This window comes from Symphodus melops (assembly GCF_947650265.1).
Source record: "Symphodus melops genome assembly, chromosome: 12".
Lineage (NCBI taxonomy): Eukaryota > Metazoa > Chordata > Actinopteri > Labriformes > Labridae > Symphodus > Symphodus melops.
The window spans coordinates 15506704-15526075 of NC_136702.1; the positions used below are offsets into that span (position 1 = coordinate 15506704).

At 42.2% G+C, this 19372-nt stretch overlaps 1 protein-coding gene across 3 annotated transcripts in view; it reads right to left on the reverse strand.

Moving 5' to 3' along the window:
• Positions 1-18876, reverse strand: part of asic4a (acid-sensing (proton-gated) ion channel family member 4a) — an 88259-nt gene extending 69383 nt beyond the window's left edge. For 2 of the 3 annotated variants that reach the window (XR_013780338.1, XM_079358455.1), the window contains exon 1: positions 5431-6376. Coding sequence is in view for 2 of the 3 variants with exons in the window: in XM_079358455.1 (XP_079214581.1) it covers positions 5431-6006 (576 nt within the window). In the remaining variant the exon portion in view is untranslated. Of the gene's footprint in view, positions 1-5430; positions 6377-18859 lie in introns of those variants that run through there. The other variant, XM_079358456.1, reaches the window with a different exon arrangement.
• Positions 18877-19372: the final 496 nt, after the last annotated feature.

A 19372-nucleotide genomic window follows, 5' to 3' on the forward strand; every position in this document is an offset into this window, starting at 1 on the left:
AGGGAAATGAAGAAGCGCCAACCCATTATGTGACAGTAGCCTAAAAGCAAGTTAATTTTTTAGAGGAATTTCCACTAATGTATTCAGAGACGAGGAGACATGACAAAATAAAAAGCCTACACTGGCAGCTAAAAAGAAAAGTGAGCATTTAAAGTGTGCTTCGCCAAATATTTTGATAATCATAGTAATCTGCACAGTGAATGCTTTTCATCGTGAGATTATAAAATGAAAGATGTGAAGCACTGCTTCAATACTTTATTAACCAAGAAGGAATAGTCAGAAAGGTTTTTTTAAATGCACACTCACAGCAAAAACAAATTTATAAGTGACAACTAAAAAAAGGTCCAGGTCTTTTCCATAATGAAATAGTTATTGAGTTTTTAAGCAGGCAGTTCTTTATAAGGAAGTACTGATAGGGTCAATTAGCCAAAAACATGAACCATCAATGTGTAAAAGATGTAGACAGACACTTTAATTTGCACAAAATAATAAAACAAGGTGCCTTTTCAAAGTAAAGTATTTCCTAAGATTTTTTTCCTTTAAAATATATTTTCTTGGGGAAATCCAACATGCCTCAAATATGCAATCTCTATCAAAGTAAGTTTGCCTTGTTGTAGTTAGATTCTTGTTGTTTTGGGGGAAAAAATGTATTTCATTTCATTAAAATCCAAACGTCCAAAAATCAGTTAAGGCTGTAAATCAGCTCATACTGCTCTGTATATTGATTAATTGTAGCTGGATAAATAACAAAAAACAGATAAATATTTTGTTTCAAAGATCAAATTCTTTCAAAACTCTTACAGCATAAACTAACACAGCTGAGACTGGACAAAAAACAAAGGCACAGATAATTAGTCACAACAGGCTTGGAGAAGGAAGGGCAGGGAAACAATCTGAAAGAGGGATGTATTGATCCCCAAGGGAGGGAGGGGCCTCCAGTCAGGAGTCATGATCAATCTTGCAAGCCAACTCTCTCAATCTGTGAGTGAACCTTTGTGTGCATGTGTAGGGAAGTATTCCATCTACACTATACACACTCAAAAACACAATTGTGTGTGTGTGTGTGTGTGTGTGTGGCTGTGGCTGTGGCTGTGGCTGTGTATGTGGCAGCCACATTAACACTACCAACAGCTTAGTGTATGACTTGTCAGAAAGAGACAAATGTCTGTGTGAGTAAAAGAGTCCCGGGGGTCAGGGAGGGGGGTTCAGCAGTACCACCACATCTAAAGCCTTTATCATCGAGTTAAAAGCCATCCCTGAGCCACAGACGATCCTCATCAAACACAGCTCTCCAAACTGTAGCATACAGCGAAAGGTCTTAAAACCATCTCAGGGAGTGATAGAAAAGGTAAATCTTCTTGAATATAAACTGTTTGTATACCAGTGTTATGCAGGGGATGGTCACAGGTGGGCTTCATCTGATTAGACAGTGCTGATGCATATCAGGAGAAGCAGCCGACCAATTGCACCGTAATTCATCTTCGTCTGATATGCTAGAGGAAAAGGAGAGGGGGAAGGTGGGGAATGAGTACTGCAGGACTGAGGTGGGTTGCAAAAGCGTCAGTCCCTCTTTTACCCTCAAAGATACCAGAGTGTTCAGTTATTTCTTTTTTGCACGTCGCATGAAAGAGAAAAAAAAACAAGAGTAGACAGCGTGTCTATTTGTTTATGGAATGTGGAAGATGTAAAATTGCTCAGTGTTGGCCTCCAGGTTTGGTTGTTTGGATCAGATATCATACAGCATTCTAAGCTTGCAGGGACACCCACAGCAGTGGAACAGTATAGACGGCTAATTGACAGGCTGTTTGAGATGAAGCCAGTCTAGATAGCCAGTCACTTTCACGCTCCCACACTCTTCGCTCTCTACCAGAGGGAAAGGCGGTTGGCTCGGCAAAACATGAGTATGTGAGGATGGGGGTGGGTATGTTGTTTAGGTGTGTGCTGAATTTGAACCCTAACAGGGAAGTAGATGTCACTCTGACAGTCATCTGCAAATGTCACACATACACACACGCACACACACAAAAACTCGCAAACGTAGATTTGAACTTGAGAATCAGAGTATGTACTTGGAGGTTTTACGGGACCCACGTATCACATCTTACGGTAACTGTTGAATCTTTTTACAGATGAGTTGGCTTGAAAAACACATCAGAAAATATCAGTAAGAGGCTGAAAAGTGCTGTTACCTTGGATCTTCCTGGCTTTCACTTGGCAAAAAAAAGCTGTTTCTAAAGAGGAACAGAAGGATCAGACATGTCCACAGCACTGACTCATCCTTTAAATTGAAGCTCAATGTCATGCATTGATTGAACAAATCCTACAGGTAACCATCAAGTCTCACTCTTGTGCTAAGTGCTTTATTATTGTGTGCAAGGTAATGTTTTATCCTTTAGTCATATCTTCCTGATGATCCCCACTATGGCAGTCCACCGATTTAGAGCAACTCCTTATGATGGCTCTTTTGTTCATTTCTTTATAGTATTGATTTTCATTTATACATAAAGATTTTATTTATTATTTACTTGAAAGGTAGATAACTATGAGAAATGAACATCTGTAGCATTTAATTATCCATAAACTCATAATAGGGGCTTCAGTCAGAGTAATGACAAATTGTAGGTGGAGAGTTTTTCCAGTGATGTCCTCGTTAACCCATCGTTTTATAGATCACCTTGCAAAGCACCCTATAGCTGTTTAGTTATCTCCATGAATATATGCAGAAGGGATCTGTCCTTGCTGAAGGCAAAATCTGATAATGCAACTGCAAACACAGCTAAAAGTCACAGCAAACCAATTCAGAGCTGTGTTTAAAAAAAGCCAAAGGGCTTGCTGCTCTGTGCGACAGCACCACACAATAGATGAACAGTTATTGAGAGTTGGACTGGAAGAAAAATAATCTGTTTATTCATGGCTTGTTGAATCAGCTTTATCTTATGTGATTTATCCAAGTCAATAATGCAATCTTTAATTATACAGAATGGCCTTATTAACTACATCAAATAATTATGTCAGTCCACAATGCTGAAAGGAGGTAAACAAATCTATTTTCCATGTAATTATATATTTCCCATACATTACAGCAGCCAGACAATATTGCTTATTTAAATCCTTTGAGCAGTGAATGGACAAAAAAACTATTCTTGATTTTCTATAATGACTCAATAAAATTAAAATTGAAGAAAAAATATGTGCAAATCCTTTCTTTTAGAGATTCCAGTACTTTTAGAGCACACATTTAAGACCGTCAGTTTTTACTAAATACATTAAATGTAAACTAAATTGTGAGAAAATATCTGAACCTCATTAAATAATCAAACTAAATGATAACTAAGGGCTTTTGCACACTATGTCTACATGATTGCTGGATTGTTTAAATGAAATTATGCATTTCCCCCAAGAGACTCACATCCATGTAGCCTATTAACAAAATTAAACATCTGGAACATCTAGAATTATCAATCCAAAGAAAACATTCATGGAAGCTGGTCATAAACAAGCGACCCACAAGAGGAAAACGAACAATCTTGTGCACCAGAGAATTGTTGTGTTTTGGAATCTGGGTATGTGATTGACAGAGCATTACTACTTATAATAGCTTTCTTTTTAAAATAAATCATTAATGATTTGAAGGACTAATTGAGCAAATGTGTTTTATTTGAACTCTAGATTTCACATTTGCTCTCCTACTTCTTCTCGCTACACCCTGTCCTTTAATACTCCCTCCCTATGCAGTCCCAGTTGTGTTCCCCACAAGGACTTGGAGTAAGTGATTTGTCATGCGTGGTGGCAGCAAGTAGCCTGTAACAAATCCAACTGACAGCCCCTGAAAATGCAGATCACATAGCCAACAGAGAGGAAACAGCATCTTAGGGAACTTTTAACAGGATCTTAATCTGCAAGGAAGTCAGTCTAGATTTAAAGATGGCAATAAGATGTTTTCATAGACTTTTACAGGGTGGACATTTCCTGATTGGCAGAATTGTCTGTGAATTAATGTTCTTGGGGAAGAGTGTCATAGGACATTACTATTGAACAAGTTAAATAATATTATGGACTGTATCAATTGTGTTGTTGCTGTATTACGAATTTGAATTTTTTTTAGCTACAGCAAAGAGCCTGACATTTCTTTTCCATGATAGAACTGAAAGCATTTCCTCAAAGCTGCTACCATTACAATGTCTAATGTCCATGTCTATGGAAGGAGCTACCTACGACATCAAAAAACAAACAAAAAAAAATACTTCATGACACTGTTAGAATAGATTAGAAAACAGGGAAATATGGCAAATTCTTTGGTGCATTTTCCCACATTATAGGTAATGTAGTGCCATTCCTATGATAAGACAGAATCTTTAGGTCTCAGGAAGGTGAGCATATCAATGTTCAACATAACCTATTAAGACTTGACAACCACACTTGATCATCACTAAAGCAATTGCATATTCTTAATACTGCAGGAGGGATGGGGAAATCCATCTCCTGCAAGGACAATGCCTTTAATAAATAGCGCACAGAACACAGGCACAAATTCTCCCTCTTTCGCCTGACAACCCCCCCCCCCCCCCCACACACACACACACACACACACAAGCACGCACAAGCACACATACACTTTCCCTCTCTTATGGAAATTGTTTCATTCCTTTTAGTCAATCTGGCTAATGCAAAAATCATGTATGTCTGTCCTTAAATATTTAATCTTAACAGCAGCAAGATTGAAATACAACGTTGAAGCATTACTCCAACTCTGCTGAAAGGTACAAGAGCTCAGAGAGAGAGGCAGCTGCTCTGCAATGTCAAAAAGAGATTTAGAGCAAAGGCAGTCATAGTAAAGAGAGAAAGAAGAGACTGCTATTTTCGTTGACATTTTTGTTGCCATGCACTCGTAGCTCCTGGATAAGGAGGTAACATTATCACAGTTTTCCATGGAAAAGTATCCAAACACACACCACAGATGTCTATTTATCTTCTTCAGAGGCAGCCTTTGTTCTTTGACATTACAGATTCTGGTAAAAGCTGAAACACACGACTGGAAAGAAGCACTGTTGCTACTCAAAACTTAGCAAGCCAGATAACAATTCCTTGCCCAATGTCTGAGCCATAACCATGATTCTTGCATGCAGACATGTATCGTCAGACACACATGGTCCCTGGAGATGGAAACAAACACAAAAAGTATTTCAATTCTTCTTTCTTTTTTGGATTCTTTTCACTTCAAATCTTATCTGTGAATTTGAATGAACACATTTCTCACCAAGTCTGTATGATTCCCCTGAATGTTTGAAATTCAAAATTGAGAAATTTTAAGTGGTGAAAGTTTTACATCTTTCATAAAAGTTAATATAAAGCCAACATATAATGAACATGTACTTTAGTTTTGCCATTTAACCAATAAAATACAGACATTTGAGAAACTTTTTAACTTACCACGGAGAAGTCCTCAACAGAACAGTTCTGTCCACTGAAATTGCAGCTCATGAGCATCTCTTCTAACTGATGTCCTGTCCTGTTGAAGATGTCCTGCATGTCAGGGGCAGGATACATTAAATCAGTAGGTTTGTGCCCATCCTTGTTTTTAGGGGGTAGACCTGTCAAGTTAGCCAGGTGGTAGATATCTGCATCAGTTAGCGCAGAAAAACGAAAGCGGTTGATATTGCAGATGGTAACAGCAGGGAAAACCATCTCTGGGGTTGCCTCTTCATTTAGAGCTGTGATATGAGGGTGCTCCAGGTAAGAGATGGCACACTTAGCTGCTTGGTACAGAAACAGCGCCAGTGAAGTCAAAAAAGCAAGAGCCCAGATAGTCTGCCGGATGCCCAAGCGACCAGATACAAAGATGTGGTTAATTCCATGAAGGGAGCAGGAGTTAGCAAACCTGGCCAAGTCCTTAGCCTTAGGTGTGCAGTTCTCTTCAATCAGGCTCTCCCTGTCACCATCCTGCTTGTTTTTCTGCTTCTCATCCTCCTCTGCAAATTTGATTTTGCAAACAAATTCGATAGGCATGGGGGCAGCCAGGTCTGCGTTTTGGTTTTGTTTTTGGTGGCAGCTATCAGCCCTGAATTACTTCCCTCCTGCTTCTTTAGCTTTTTTCCGCCGAGCAGGAAACTACTCAAGAAAGAGAGGAAAAAGACAGGACGGAGTTTGTTGCTGCTGCTGCCGCTGTTTCCTCTTCTATGACTGATAGTGCTGCTGCTGCTTCTGCCGCCACAGCTCCTGGTGACTAGAGCGCTGCTGCTGTGCTGCTACTGCTCCGAACGCTTGTCTCACTACTTGATCAGCTCACACAGTCTTGCTTATCAGCAGTAATACAGCTGTCAAAGGAAAAAACAACCTTGCACACTGACTCAGACCCACTGATGAAATGCAGCATTTCGAGCTTGACTAAAATAGGCACAGGGTACTTAATAATTCATGAGAAGGTAACACTGTGATTATTTCCTCCTCACTGGCGCAAGTCGCAACTACCCCCAGTCATCCCTTCTCTGCTCACAGACAGCCGTCCTGCTTAATCCACTTGTTTGGACAGTGCTTTCATTCTGTATAAAATCGGAGTCAAAGGTTGTTATTTTTAACATCATTTGCTAGATTTGAATCACAGGGGGTTACCACTTTGTGATGCCAACAGCAACATGGTCTATAGCAAATATCAAATTGAGACAATAATGAGTCTGAGATGTGGAATTAAGCACAAGCAGCTCCTGGCAATCAATCTTGTCTAAACAAAAAAAAAGAGTAAAACATTATTGATTGAGCAAGGATGTCTGTCAGGGATTAAAAGAGGCAGCACAAGAATGTGTTCTTATCAGGAAATGATGATAGCATCTCAGGACTCCTGCACGAATTTAAATTAGTGAATGTTTCCTGATCTGTACCCCAACACTGCTAAAGATGTTGAAATGAAGTATTGATCTGCCCCTGTCCCTATCCTTTACAGTGCATGTCTTAGTGCTGTTAATGGCACCTTTCCAAGATGCCAAACAAAATTATGCAAACGCTAGGCAGGAAAGTGAGATCCCTTATGCACGTTATTCCCCTTTAAATGGAATTAGTCATGCAGGTCACATCACGAGAGGCTGGAATCTCCAGAGAAAAGGCATATTTAAAAGTGAATTCAACCGCTCCCAACATGTGTGCCAAGTCCAAGAGAGCCTGAGAAAGAAGGTATGACTTACAACTGCAGAACAAATAAGCGTAACGTATTTGCTATTTCTCACCATCCCCTATTAATAGAAGGATTGATACAAATCAGCACACTAAATGTTAAAAAAATAAGAAATTTATTTTATATCAATTGTGCTAAAATTTTTATTTGTATGATTAAAATTGCATTTACTTGATAGAAGTGAAAGGTCCATAGCAGGCACCGAGGTTTACTAACTTCATGTTTCATGTAGTCACTTTCAGAGAAGCTGCTTTTATTTACAGTCTCACAGAAGCTCACATTCCCCACCACGACTAAATACAAAATGTGAATAGAAACACGCACACATCTGTCACAGGGACGCATTCAAGGAGTGGATGGCATTATGTTTGTTTGTCAGAGGCAATCACACCCTTGAACCCCTAATCTGTTTTGTGTGGGATTTTTAAAGGGGCAGACTTTTAAATTATCTATCATTTTCAATAGTATCTCAATCTGCAGGGTGATTTAAATGCATGATTCATAGGTTACATCTAACAGAAATGGGTAGTGAGCTTCCATGGCCAGTTTTATCATCTTGTTCAAAAGCTCCATCTATTGGAAGCCTCTATGTTCGGTTGCTTTGGAGTACCCTGCAGTTTGACAATGTGAAAATACATTGTGATATGCACATGCTTCAATTGAATCCAAAGGAAAAAGAAATAGAACAAGTAAAGAACGTTTCATTTTCTTTGTAATTTCTTCTGGCATAGAAAATAAAGTAGTTAAAAAAAAATAGCCTACTTGGACATTTGATTTTTCAGAAAAAATACTACAAGGCAGAACTTAAAGAAAAGAAAACTTCAACTTTAAATCCAGAAGGAATTGTTGCAAAAGGAATTCAATACTACAACTGCACATCATTTTCAATTGTGGTGAAAACAGGTTCTCTTTAGTGTGTTATAAGCAATCTAAGACTTAACACAATATATTAAAGAGTATTTAGAGCCCATATCAATAAATAACAGACTAACAGTGTATATTACATCTTTGATTTGTAAAATAGATTTTTTTTAACAATATAATAGGTATAGGCTTATGGCTACACTTTGATGTATTATTGTGAAACCGGAAAATTGTGGATCTTGAAAAGTGTACATTTTTTCTTAGTTTGCCATCAAACAAATGACCCAACAGGACTTTTTCAAATAAGATGTTTCACAGTCTGACACAGGTTCCACATTACCTTGTTGTCAGAATTGTCTTCTGAGTAAGTACTTAAGGGAGACTGTCAGTACATTTTTTGTTAGTGGTCCCTTGAGGTAATGGCTTTAAAGTCATTTTCAGCATAGCTGTTATGACAATGCTTGAGGATGATTCACTTCAGTGTCTTCAGCGATAGGTGTGGTTGGTAGTCAGAGAAGCAGGGTCAGCCGTGATGTCACACCTGAGGAGGGTGTGGTGGCTCTGTCTCGGTAATTAGCAGTTCATTAGCAGTACATGCGGAAGACTGGGGGCGCATTTGGTTTTGAGTGGAATGGACTCCAGAGGGAGACGCAAGACAGTGGACAGAAAATCAGAGAGACTGAATAAACATTTGTTTAATGGTTAGGGTTAGAGTTAGGGTTGGTGGAGGAGAGGACATCTGCTGTTTCTATGGATCGGGCAGTCCGATTGTGTAGGTCATGGCCTGAATGAGGGTAGTCTGCTTGTCGGTGAGTTACCCACATGCACCCCTTTAACAGACATGGCAGCCGTACAGTTCAAGCCAGCAGGATTTTCTCCTCCAGGGCAGTAGTCAGTCAGCTGTCCCAGGCTGCCCAGGCACTTCACATGCAGTTTTCAGGCAAAGAGAGTGCCACCCTTTTTGCATACATTACACTGTAAAGACACCCATGTATCTAATTGCAGGGCGTCGCCAGTAGATGGTGCTCCCACAAACACAATCCATGCGTAGCCTAATTTAAACAGTTGAGGTGAAAATCTCACAGATTACTGTACATTATGACACAGAGGTATCCTTAGTTTATTTTATGACGTACCACACCTGGTTCGTCTCCAGCCTGCGTCATGGCGCATGATAAGTGGTGCAGTGACCATGGTCGGGGCGCTGCTGCTCAGTTATTTTACAAATTTCATTATAAAGTTGTATTTATCTTTGAAAGGAGGATTTTCTGTGTATGGGACACATATCTGTCACAGGTTTTATGTCTCCAAGTGATCCAGGGAGCTATTACGGTGGATGACTCATTGCATTTGAACAAAAAGATGCACTGAAATGCTAATGATTTAATTCATCCACAATGGATGTGGTCTTTTTCACCATGCTTAATGCATCTGTAGAAACTTTGATTGTATGTGGATGTGATTCATTGGTTGAGACTCTCAAATGTAAATGCAAGATACTACTCTGTCTACTATGTACTTACGTAAAACATCATTCTAATGAAATACAAAATTCAAGTTACATTTTTACCGAAGGAAAGAATGAAGCAGTGTTATTGTACTGCTTGTTTCATCAGTTTCTCGGTCTTCGATGATGATGTGCAGGTGATGAAGAAGTGTCCGCTGACACTGACCTGCTTGTAATATACAAAGTTCAGATCAACACCAAACCCCCACATCCTGTGCATCCCATGGGTCAACCTCTTCATTTTAACCAAACAATACCTAGCTGTTACCTTACACATTCCAAAGGAAAGAACCTTTGACCCACATCATCTACTTATCCACTAATTGCTTTCAACTCTACCTTAAAAACACTAATTGCTTTGCTTAAAGTTCATATAATTGCATATACCACAATGTGTGTCTTATGTTTTTACTCTGCAGCAGACTGAGAGACAGAAACATGTAGTTCTGATCATGTGTGACAAATTGGAGGAAGGGAGAGCTTGGGGTGATGGCCCAGTCCGTTTAAACAAACAACGCAATGTAATGCTAGTAATTTGATTCCTTTTATCAATCGAGTGCCGATTTCTTGGGTTAGTGACATTACCCAAAATGTTTGAAGCAGCTGGCATGTGAATGGAATGTAACTGGGGGCTGGGTATCAGGAAATATGGAAAACTGCAGTTTAATTGTAAACTTGAGTCAAAGAATAGAAAAAGAATGACCTAAAACATCAATGTTCTTGTACTGCTTGTATTTATCATGAGAGCTTACAGTTTGGCATTTAGCTGTCCTAATGACTGCTAAGTCTCTTGTAGAAGCTACGGAAATTCCGTACTTTTTGGTAAAATGTTTTGGACCTTTGCTTGAAGAACAGTTTTGTAACTGGCCTCTTTTGAAATCACATCTGTAAGTTCATCAAGGTTCAGAGTGGAGGAGCACAGCCACATGTAATCACATTATATCAAACTTTAAGAGCTTTCATACACAAGAAATGTTTATGTTGGTCTGATTCAAGCGCACTGTGGAGCTTTAATTTACGCGCTGTGTTTTGGATAATTTGGATGATCTATGAACAGAAAATGATTAATTGAGATGTTAATGAGAGGCTCAAAAGGTGAAAATATGTGTACATTGTCAGTGGCATTCTGAGCATCTATTTAAATATACCATAGTTGGAGACTTGGCAATTTCAGCACATGGTTCATTCATTTATTTGATTCTGGATCAGCATGAGCCATTTGGGGGGGTTTAAATTCGTAAACCTGGAATGAAAAAATATATGAATAAGTAGGCTAATGTAGGTACAAGATGCGTTCAGAATTAAAAATGAACTACCTTGTATAATGGGATACTGTATTAATCACCCTTTTAATAGGAATTTGGGATTACTTTTATGGGGGTGTTGATACAGTGGAATTTTTCTCAGAAAAAAAAAGCATGCACAAAGTATTACGCGCAGATGACACAACCACAAAGTCCATTATTGACCTACAGCCTAGGGTGTCCTGGTGCCACGTACACTTATGGACACCCTTGTGCTCGAGCATGGTGTTTGTTATGGACAAACTGTGACTAGCACAAAAGTCCAATGACAGAACATTACTCAGTTGGGGAGGCCATTCATCCCAAACATCCCCTCCAAGTCTCACTGTCGTTACCCATTTGAGCGTTGAAGTCCCCCAGTACAACAATGGAGTCCCCAGTGGTAGCACCATCCAGCACCCCTCCCAGGGACTCCAAGAAGGTATTCCGCACTGCTGTTCGGTCCATAGGCTGAGACAACAGTCAGAGACCTTTTCCAAACCCGAAGGCATAGAGACATGACGCTCTTGTTCACCGGGGTGAACTCCAACACATGGCAGCTCAGCTGTGGGACTAAAAGCAAGCCCACACCAGCCCAACGCCTCTCACCGCGGGCAACTCCAGAGAAGAGAAGTGTCCAGCCCCTCTCGAGCAGCTGGGTTCCAGAGCCCAAGCTTGTGTGGAGGTGAGCCCGACGAAATCTACCTCTCGACCTCCCGCACAAGCTCAGGCTCCTTCCCCCCCAGTGAGGTGACATTCCATGTTCCAATAGCCAGAAGCTGTGTCCAGGGATCGGGTCGCTAAGGTCCCCGCCCTCGATTGCCACCTGATCCACATTGCATCCAACCCCTACAGTATCCTCTGTGGGTGGTGGATCCACAGGAGGATGGGCCCGCGTCGTCCATTAGAGCTGAGCTCAGCTGAGCCCCACGGGCAAAGGCCCGGCCATCAGATGCTCTCATACGGGTCCCAATCCCAGGCCAGGCCCAGGCTGCGTCATACTAGGCGACGTCTCAGTCCTCGCTGGCATTTTCTTCATAGGGGTATTCTGCTTTTGGTCTGCCCCCTCACCTCGGACGTGTTTGCCTTCAGAGACCCTTGTAGAAGCATAAAGCCCCTGACAACATAGCTCCAAGAATCTCCCCTACCATGATATGGTAGCAGTTCAAGGGAGAGATCATTTAAATAAGTGTAACAAGCAAATGATTTAAAATAATTTAACATGATCTCAGTTATCTCAGATAATTTAGAGGTGACAATCCCCCAAAATCTAGCAACTACATGTTAAAGGTAAATGGTAAATGGACTTGAGCTTGTAGCATTTTGGTAGTCTACTCAAAGCGTATTTTACACCACATCACATTTACAGTACAGTACATTCATGGCAGTGGTTGCTATGTAAGGAGACTATCAAAAGTAATGAATACCATTTACATGCCACAGACGAAGCTGCGGGAGAATTTCAGGGTTAAGTGTCTTGCCTAAGGAACATTGGACCTGTTGTTGCAGGAGGAGCAACCTCGACCTGAACATGTGTAAAACAGTATCAACAGCCTACTTAAAATTCAGGTTCAGATTCAAACAACTCTATAAATTCCCAATGGGCGATTCATTGAAAGAAGCCAGACAATATAAAGCCCCGTTTCCACCTAGAAGTTCAATTCAGTTTGTCTTGGTCGCATTTTGTGCCGTTTCTATAGACTGAAGCCTGAAAAGATTCCCAAATAACCGACCCGCACTATCCTACTTTTTGGGACCCTTCTGTTGGGGTACCAGGAATATCGATCCGACCCTAAAAGGTGGAGCTAAATACTGCAGCCCGTTGATTGGTTGAAAGAATTGTCACTTTCCCTGTGACAGAGAAACACAACTCTGCCGTGTTTAAATACACGGTCAATCGTTAATTTACACACAGCCTTCTCTGAATGGGTAGATGTGAGATGCAGTGTAAAAGCGCTTTGAGTCATTGGACCACTAGAAAAGCGCTATATAAGCTCAAGTCCATTTACCGTACTGAGTCATGGTAACCGGCTTTAGAAGTATTTGAAGAATCTGAAGAAACCAAAGCAATATTTTATACAACTACATTTCATTACCTTATATCAGACATGGGCAAACTACGGCCCGTGGGCCACACCTCTCCTGTTGTGCATTCCTGTCCGGTCCGCGCGATGCCAATCATAAATCCAAAATATATACTGTATATTTATGCCGTGCATGCAATACAACTCTGACGCTTTAATTTTGAAAGACGCTATGTTCGTATTACTTCTGTATGGATGCATGCGTGAGTGAAGGTAAACTGCGTTACTAGCAAAGCTGCAAACCCAACACAGGGTTTATACAAAACTTTACACAGCCAGAGATGCAGCCGTCAGGACGAGTTGCCAGAAAAAGTAAGACATTTTCTGAGGGAGAGTTTATTAAGGAGTGTTTATTGAACTCTGTTGCACTGATGGAGAAAAAGGAGCACTTGACAACGTGCCACTCTCCTGACGCACTGTGATGAGGCAGGTTGAGGACATCGCTGCAAACTTGGAGCTTCAGTTGAAGGACAAAGCGGTTGACTATGACTATCATAATTTTCAGAAAACTCTCCTCTATCAATGATGAGCACCTCATAGCTGTCGTTCACATTGCCACCATCGACATATAGCCCGATTTGAATGTGCTTGTTGTGAAGCCCAAGATAGAATCAGAATCAGTTTTATTGGCTAGGTATGTTTAACAAAAAGGGAATTTATTGTTGGTAGACTATGCTCTCTGTGTACAATGTAAACATTAAATAATAACAGTTAGCTAAAAATATAAACAGGTAAGTTAAGACTAATGATAGATAGATAGATACTTTATTGACCCCGAGGGAAATTCAGGGCATCCAGTAGCAGTATACAGACAGGCAGGACACAAGACATTGGTTACAATACAAGACATTGGTTACAATACACACCCGCTGTCCCCCCTCCCCTCTCTTTACAATAATCCCCCAAACACGATTTAGCAGCCCCAATGTGACTAAGAGTAAAGGTTAAACCTGTGCAGTTTGCATTAGCATTAGACTTAAAACTTATATAGCATAATGTACCTAACCTGTGAGGAGAGAGAAACATGTGTGCTAGTTAAAAGAGACCTGTAGACAGTTAAAGAGCCTTGGAAAACAGGGCTGACCTTCTAGAAACTAGTTACATGTGTATGAACAGAGGTCTTTGAGCTTATGCCAGAGGTGTGAGTACGGTCATTAAACAGTCAATGGAGGAGTGCAATTCGGCTCCGCCACATAAGGAGCAGTGATTAGCATTAAGTGTCCCAAACAATAAGGTGAAACCAGGAGTGATTAGGGTGATTGCCATTTAAGTACCCAACTATTGAGGAGCAGATTAGCATTAAGTGTTGAAGACAATAGAGTGAAACTTGGCCTAGTTAGGGTGATCATGTCAACCATTACAGATGTAGCATAACACAACAGTAGGATGAAACCAGACATGATTAGGGTGATTATCATTTAAGTGACCTGTGCTCAGTAAGGTGACTATCAATATGCATTAAAGTGTCCAACTGGGGGCTGACTCTGAGGTCAGCAGTGCAGATGAGGAGTGGGAAAAAAAGTGAAAAAAAGAGTCCAGGGTTTACCGTGTGCTTCTTCCCTGCTGTGACAGTGAAGTGTTGTACAGTCTTATGGCCAGGGGGACAAAAGAGTTCTTGAGTCTGTCCGTGGAGCACGACTGTGACAGCAGTCTGTCACTGAACATGCTCCTCTGCCCGATGAAGGTGCTGTGCAGAGGGTGGTGTGTGTTGTCCATGGAGAGTATTTTGTCCAGAGTCCTCCTCTCTACCACTGTCACCAGTGAGTCCAGCTCTGTACCCACCACAGAGCCGGCCCTCCTCACCAGTCTGTCCAGGCGTGCTGCGTCCCTCTTCTTGCAGCTTCCTCCCCAGCACACCACTACGTAGAAGAGGACGCTGGACACCACAGACTGGTAGAACATCTGCAGCAGCTTCTTGCAGATGTTGAAGGACCCCAGCCTTCTCAGGAAGTACAGACGACTCTGTCCCTTCCTGCAGGTAGTGTCCATGTTAGGCGACCAGTCCAGCTTGTCATCCAGCTGCAGCCCCAGATACCCGTAGGTCCTGACCACCTCCACGTCGACCCCCCCGATGGAAACAGGTTCTAGATGTGGTTTGTTCCTTCGGAAGTCCACCACCATCTCCTTGGTCTTGGAGGTGTTTAGTTGCAGATGGTTGGCACTGCACCACGTCACAAAGTGAACAGGACAGGGGAGAGCACAGTCCCCTGTGGTGCTACGGTGCTGCTGACCACAGTGTCAGATGTGCAGTCCTTCAGTCTGACGTACTGTGGTCTCTCTGTGAGGTAGTCCGTGATCTACCTCACCATGTACGAGTCCACCCTCATCTCGGTCAGCTTGTATCTCAGTAGGAGGTGATGGATGGTGTCGAAGGCGCTTGAGAAATCAAAGAACATGATTCTCATCACGCTGCTCCCTTTGTCCAGATGAGAGTAAGCCCTGTGTAGAAGGTAGAGGATGGCATCGTCCACGCCCACCTTTGCCTGGTATGCAAACTGCAGGGGATCCTGTGCGTGTTGGACCTGGGGTCTGAGGTGTTGGAGCAGCAGCCGTTCAAAGGTCTTCATAACGTGGGATGTCAGAGCGATTGGTCTGAAGTCGCCTGGCTCACTGGGGTTTTTCTTCTTGGGGACCGGGGTGAGGCACGAGGTCTTCCAGAGCACAGGAACCTTCCGGAGCGGCAGGCTCATGTTGAAGATGTGCTGAAGTGGCTCCCCCAGCTCAGCAGAGCAGGCCTTTAGCATCCTGGGACACACCTTGTCCGGGCCTGCTGCCTTCCTGGGGCGGAGTCTCCTCAGCTCCTTTCTAACCTGGTCTCTGGTGATGGTGGGGGGGAGGGGGGATGGATTGTCACTGGAGGTTGTGTCTGTCCTGGTGGAGATGTTGGGGGGAGTGAGAGGGGGGGAGGGGGTGTGCAGAGGGGTGCTGGGGGGACAGGCACTGGCTGCAGCGACGGGGCTTTCAAACCTGTTAAAAAACAAGTTGAGCTGGTTTGCTCTCTCAGGGTCCCCATTTTCTGCTTTGTTGTTTTTCTTCTTGCAGCCTGTGATGGTTTTCATGCCCTCCCAGACCTCCCTCATGTTGTTCTGCTGCAGCTTCTGCTCTACCTTCCTTCTGTACTCCTCCTTTGCCTCTCGGAGTCTGACCTTGAGTTCCCCCTGCACACGCTTCAGCTCTGCCTGGTCTCCCTCCTTGAATGCCCTTTTCTTCCTGTTAAGGATCTCCTTGACATCGCTGGTGATCCAGGGCTTGTTGTTCGGGAAGCAGCGCACAGTTTTAGTGGGAACCACAACATCCATACAGAAGTTCATGTAGTCAGTTGTGCAGTGTGTGACCCCCTCAATGTCATCACCATGAGTCTCTTGCAGGGCACTCCAGTCAGTGGTCTCAAAACAGTCTCTGAGCGCCTCCTCTGCCTCGGGAGACCACTTTCTGAAGGTGCGAGTAGTTATCGGTTGTCTCTGGATCTTACTCTTGTACTGTGGCTTTAGTAGGACCAGGTTGTGATCGGACTTACCCAGAGGTGGTAAGGGGGTGGCAGTGTAGGCGTCCTTCACGTTTGCATACAGGAGGTCTATTGTCCTGTTCTTCCTGGTGGGACAGCTTACAAACTGGTGAAAGTCCGGTAGTGTGGAGTTCAATGTAACATGGTTAAAGTCCCCTGAGATGGCATGAAAGCATCCGGGTGCAGCGTTTGTAATCTCAAGATGTTTGAGTGGATGACGTCACACGCAGTCTCGGCGCGTGCACGCAGTGGGACGTAAACACAAACAACGATCGCGTGGGAAAACTCTCTGGGCATGTAGTAAGGACGGAGACCTACCGCCAGCAGCTCGATGTCTTTTTTGCACGTTGCCTCCTTCACAGTAATATGTCCATGGTGGCACCATGTGTTGTTAATAAACAGATGTGTACAAAAATGGTTGAAGATAGAGTGGATTATTATTATGGATTATTCTCACTGAAGCGAATAAATGAGATGAAAAACATTAAAAGGTAATGTTTTGACTTGTTATAAGCTTTTTCTTTGCTTGTAAAGATAAAATTAAAAAAAATAATTGCAAGGAATTTCACTTTTTGTTTATTACTTCTATAGTAGTATTTTGTCATTTGACCTGTACACCACAATTTCACAAAACCTGTTTCTACAAATATTTAGAGACTTTTTTTATTCTTCCGATTGCCAGTACCAGCTATTCTAAATATATATTTTTGTATTTTACAGTGAGAGAACGATGAGCAGAGTTCAAGTTATCATTGGTGCAGCCCTATGACAAAATTTGGGTTTCTAATGTGGCCCCTTATAAAAAACAATTGCCCACCCCTGCCTTATATTGTAGGTTTTCTGGATGTACAGTATAATGTTTCCTATACAGTCAAAATTTGGTTGTAGATAAAAACAATTCCTAACACAATGTTAACTTCCATGAAGTGTGCTCAATCCAGGAAGGAATACTTTGTTATTGTTAGTTCTTGGCTTTTTATAAGTTTATGTCTAATGTAGAAATCAAAGGAACTGCTGTCAATGACTTTTTCTGAGATTTTAGAATTTCCCAATATTCCCTAGATGCAGGACACATAAGGCTCCAAGAGCTAGTGCTCCATGTTTTATTAAAGGGATACTTCGGCCATTTGTATTAAGCTTTGTATCATTAGAAACATGGTAGTAGTGTTCAATGGTTGTGAATCCAGCCCTCATTTTGCCCTGAGATGAGAAAAATGTTTATCTTTGCCTGAAAGTTTTCTTTATGTGACGCAAAAATCGTTATATTGCATCACGTAAATAATTTTAGGCTGGCAGGGAAGAAGGGAAGGCTGTTTTCATCCAGGAATACTTTGTTATTGTTAGTTCTTGGCTTTTTATAAGTTTATGTCTAATGTAGAAATCAAAGGAACTGCTGTCAATGACTTTCTCTGAGATTTTAGAATTTCCCAATATTCCCTAGATGCAGGACACATAAGGCTCCAAGAGCTAGTGCTCCATGTTTTATTAAAGGGATACTTCGGCCATTTGTATTAAGCTTTGTATCATCAGAAACATGGTAGTAGTGTTCAATGGTTGTGAATCCAGCCCTCGTTTTGCCCTGAGATGAGAAAAATGTTTATCTTTGCCTGAAAGTTTTCTTTATGTGACGCAAAAATCGTTATATTGCATCACGTAAATAATTTTAGGCTGGCAGGGAAGAAGGGAAGGCTGTTTTCATCCACTGAAGCTACAGAAATATAGTCTATAGTAATCTTGGGTCTCAGTTTCTTCTGCTGCCGTATCCACCCGCAGCCAATGTAAACATTGCATCGCGTCCAAATGTCGGCAATTGTTGAAAACTTACTTCTGTCACATCCCCGGGTTAAGTGTGTTTATTTCTTTTTCCCTCATGTTTTATGTCCTGTGCTTGTGTTTTACTTGTTACGTACCCTGTCTCGTTTCAGGTCTGTTGGCTGCATGCTCTTCCTTCAGTGTTTCCAAGCCTGCTGATTACCTGATGTGTCTCACCTGTGTCTTGTTAACTCCATCCCCTGTTCAGTATTTAATGTCTGCCTTCTCCTCATTCTGTGCCATTTCGTCTTGTCTCTGAGTAGCAACGTCCCAGCATTTTTCTGTATATGTTTCTTGTTCTGACCTCGAGTGTTTTTTGGATTCCGATTTTTGCATGCCGATTTTGTACCTTTGCCTTTTTGGATTAATTACCGTGTACCGAACCCTGCTTGCATTAAACTTTTTTGAGAAACTGGTTCTGCCCTTTGAGTCGTGCATTTGGGTCTCTTTACCTGTTCGTGACAACTTCTTGTCCTTTTTCGGATTAAACAACCAGGTACAAAACAGTAATTCACCATATGAAAGAAAAACAAACAAAGTATGTTCAGAAGTCTTACTGGATCTGCAAACAAGTTAGCTTATAGCTTGTAGCCTGAAGGCTCGCTCGGTTGGACCTGTCGAGTGAGTGGACGCTGGCACGTCTTGCTGCCGCTGCTCTTGTGCCTTGAAGGCTGCTTCTTTTACTTTGTGGCCTGAATTGTCATTTTATTCACATATGTGAGGTTGCAGCACTCACCTCTCTGTGTTTAATCACCGACCGTGCTGCCGCTCCTGCACTTTCAATTAGCTTGCATGGTAGCTACACTGCTACCTAGCTACACTGCTACCGATGCACGTCCCCACCGCAACTGTCATGTGGCCCAGCAACTCTCACTCCTGGTCTACACTTCTCTGGATGTTCCTGTTGTTCTGCCATCATCCTGTGACAGTACTCCACCAGTACACTGCTGCTGAGCTCCTCTGGATCCGTCAACACAGGCCGCCGGAGCCCTCACCGCCACTGCTACAATACCCAGACATCCCACCCCGCCGTAAAATACATCCCCGCGGGTCTCACAGGAATTTCTAGCATGACAACTCCACAGCCATAAAATCCTTCTGGTCCACCTCTCCCCGTCCTCTCAAAAGCTCTGGCCGGACCGTCGACCACAG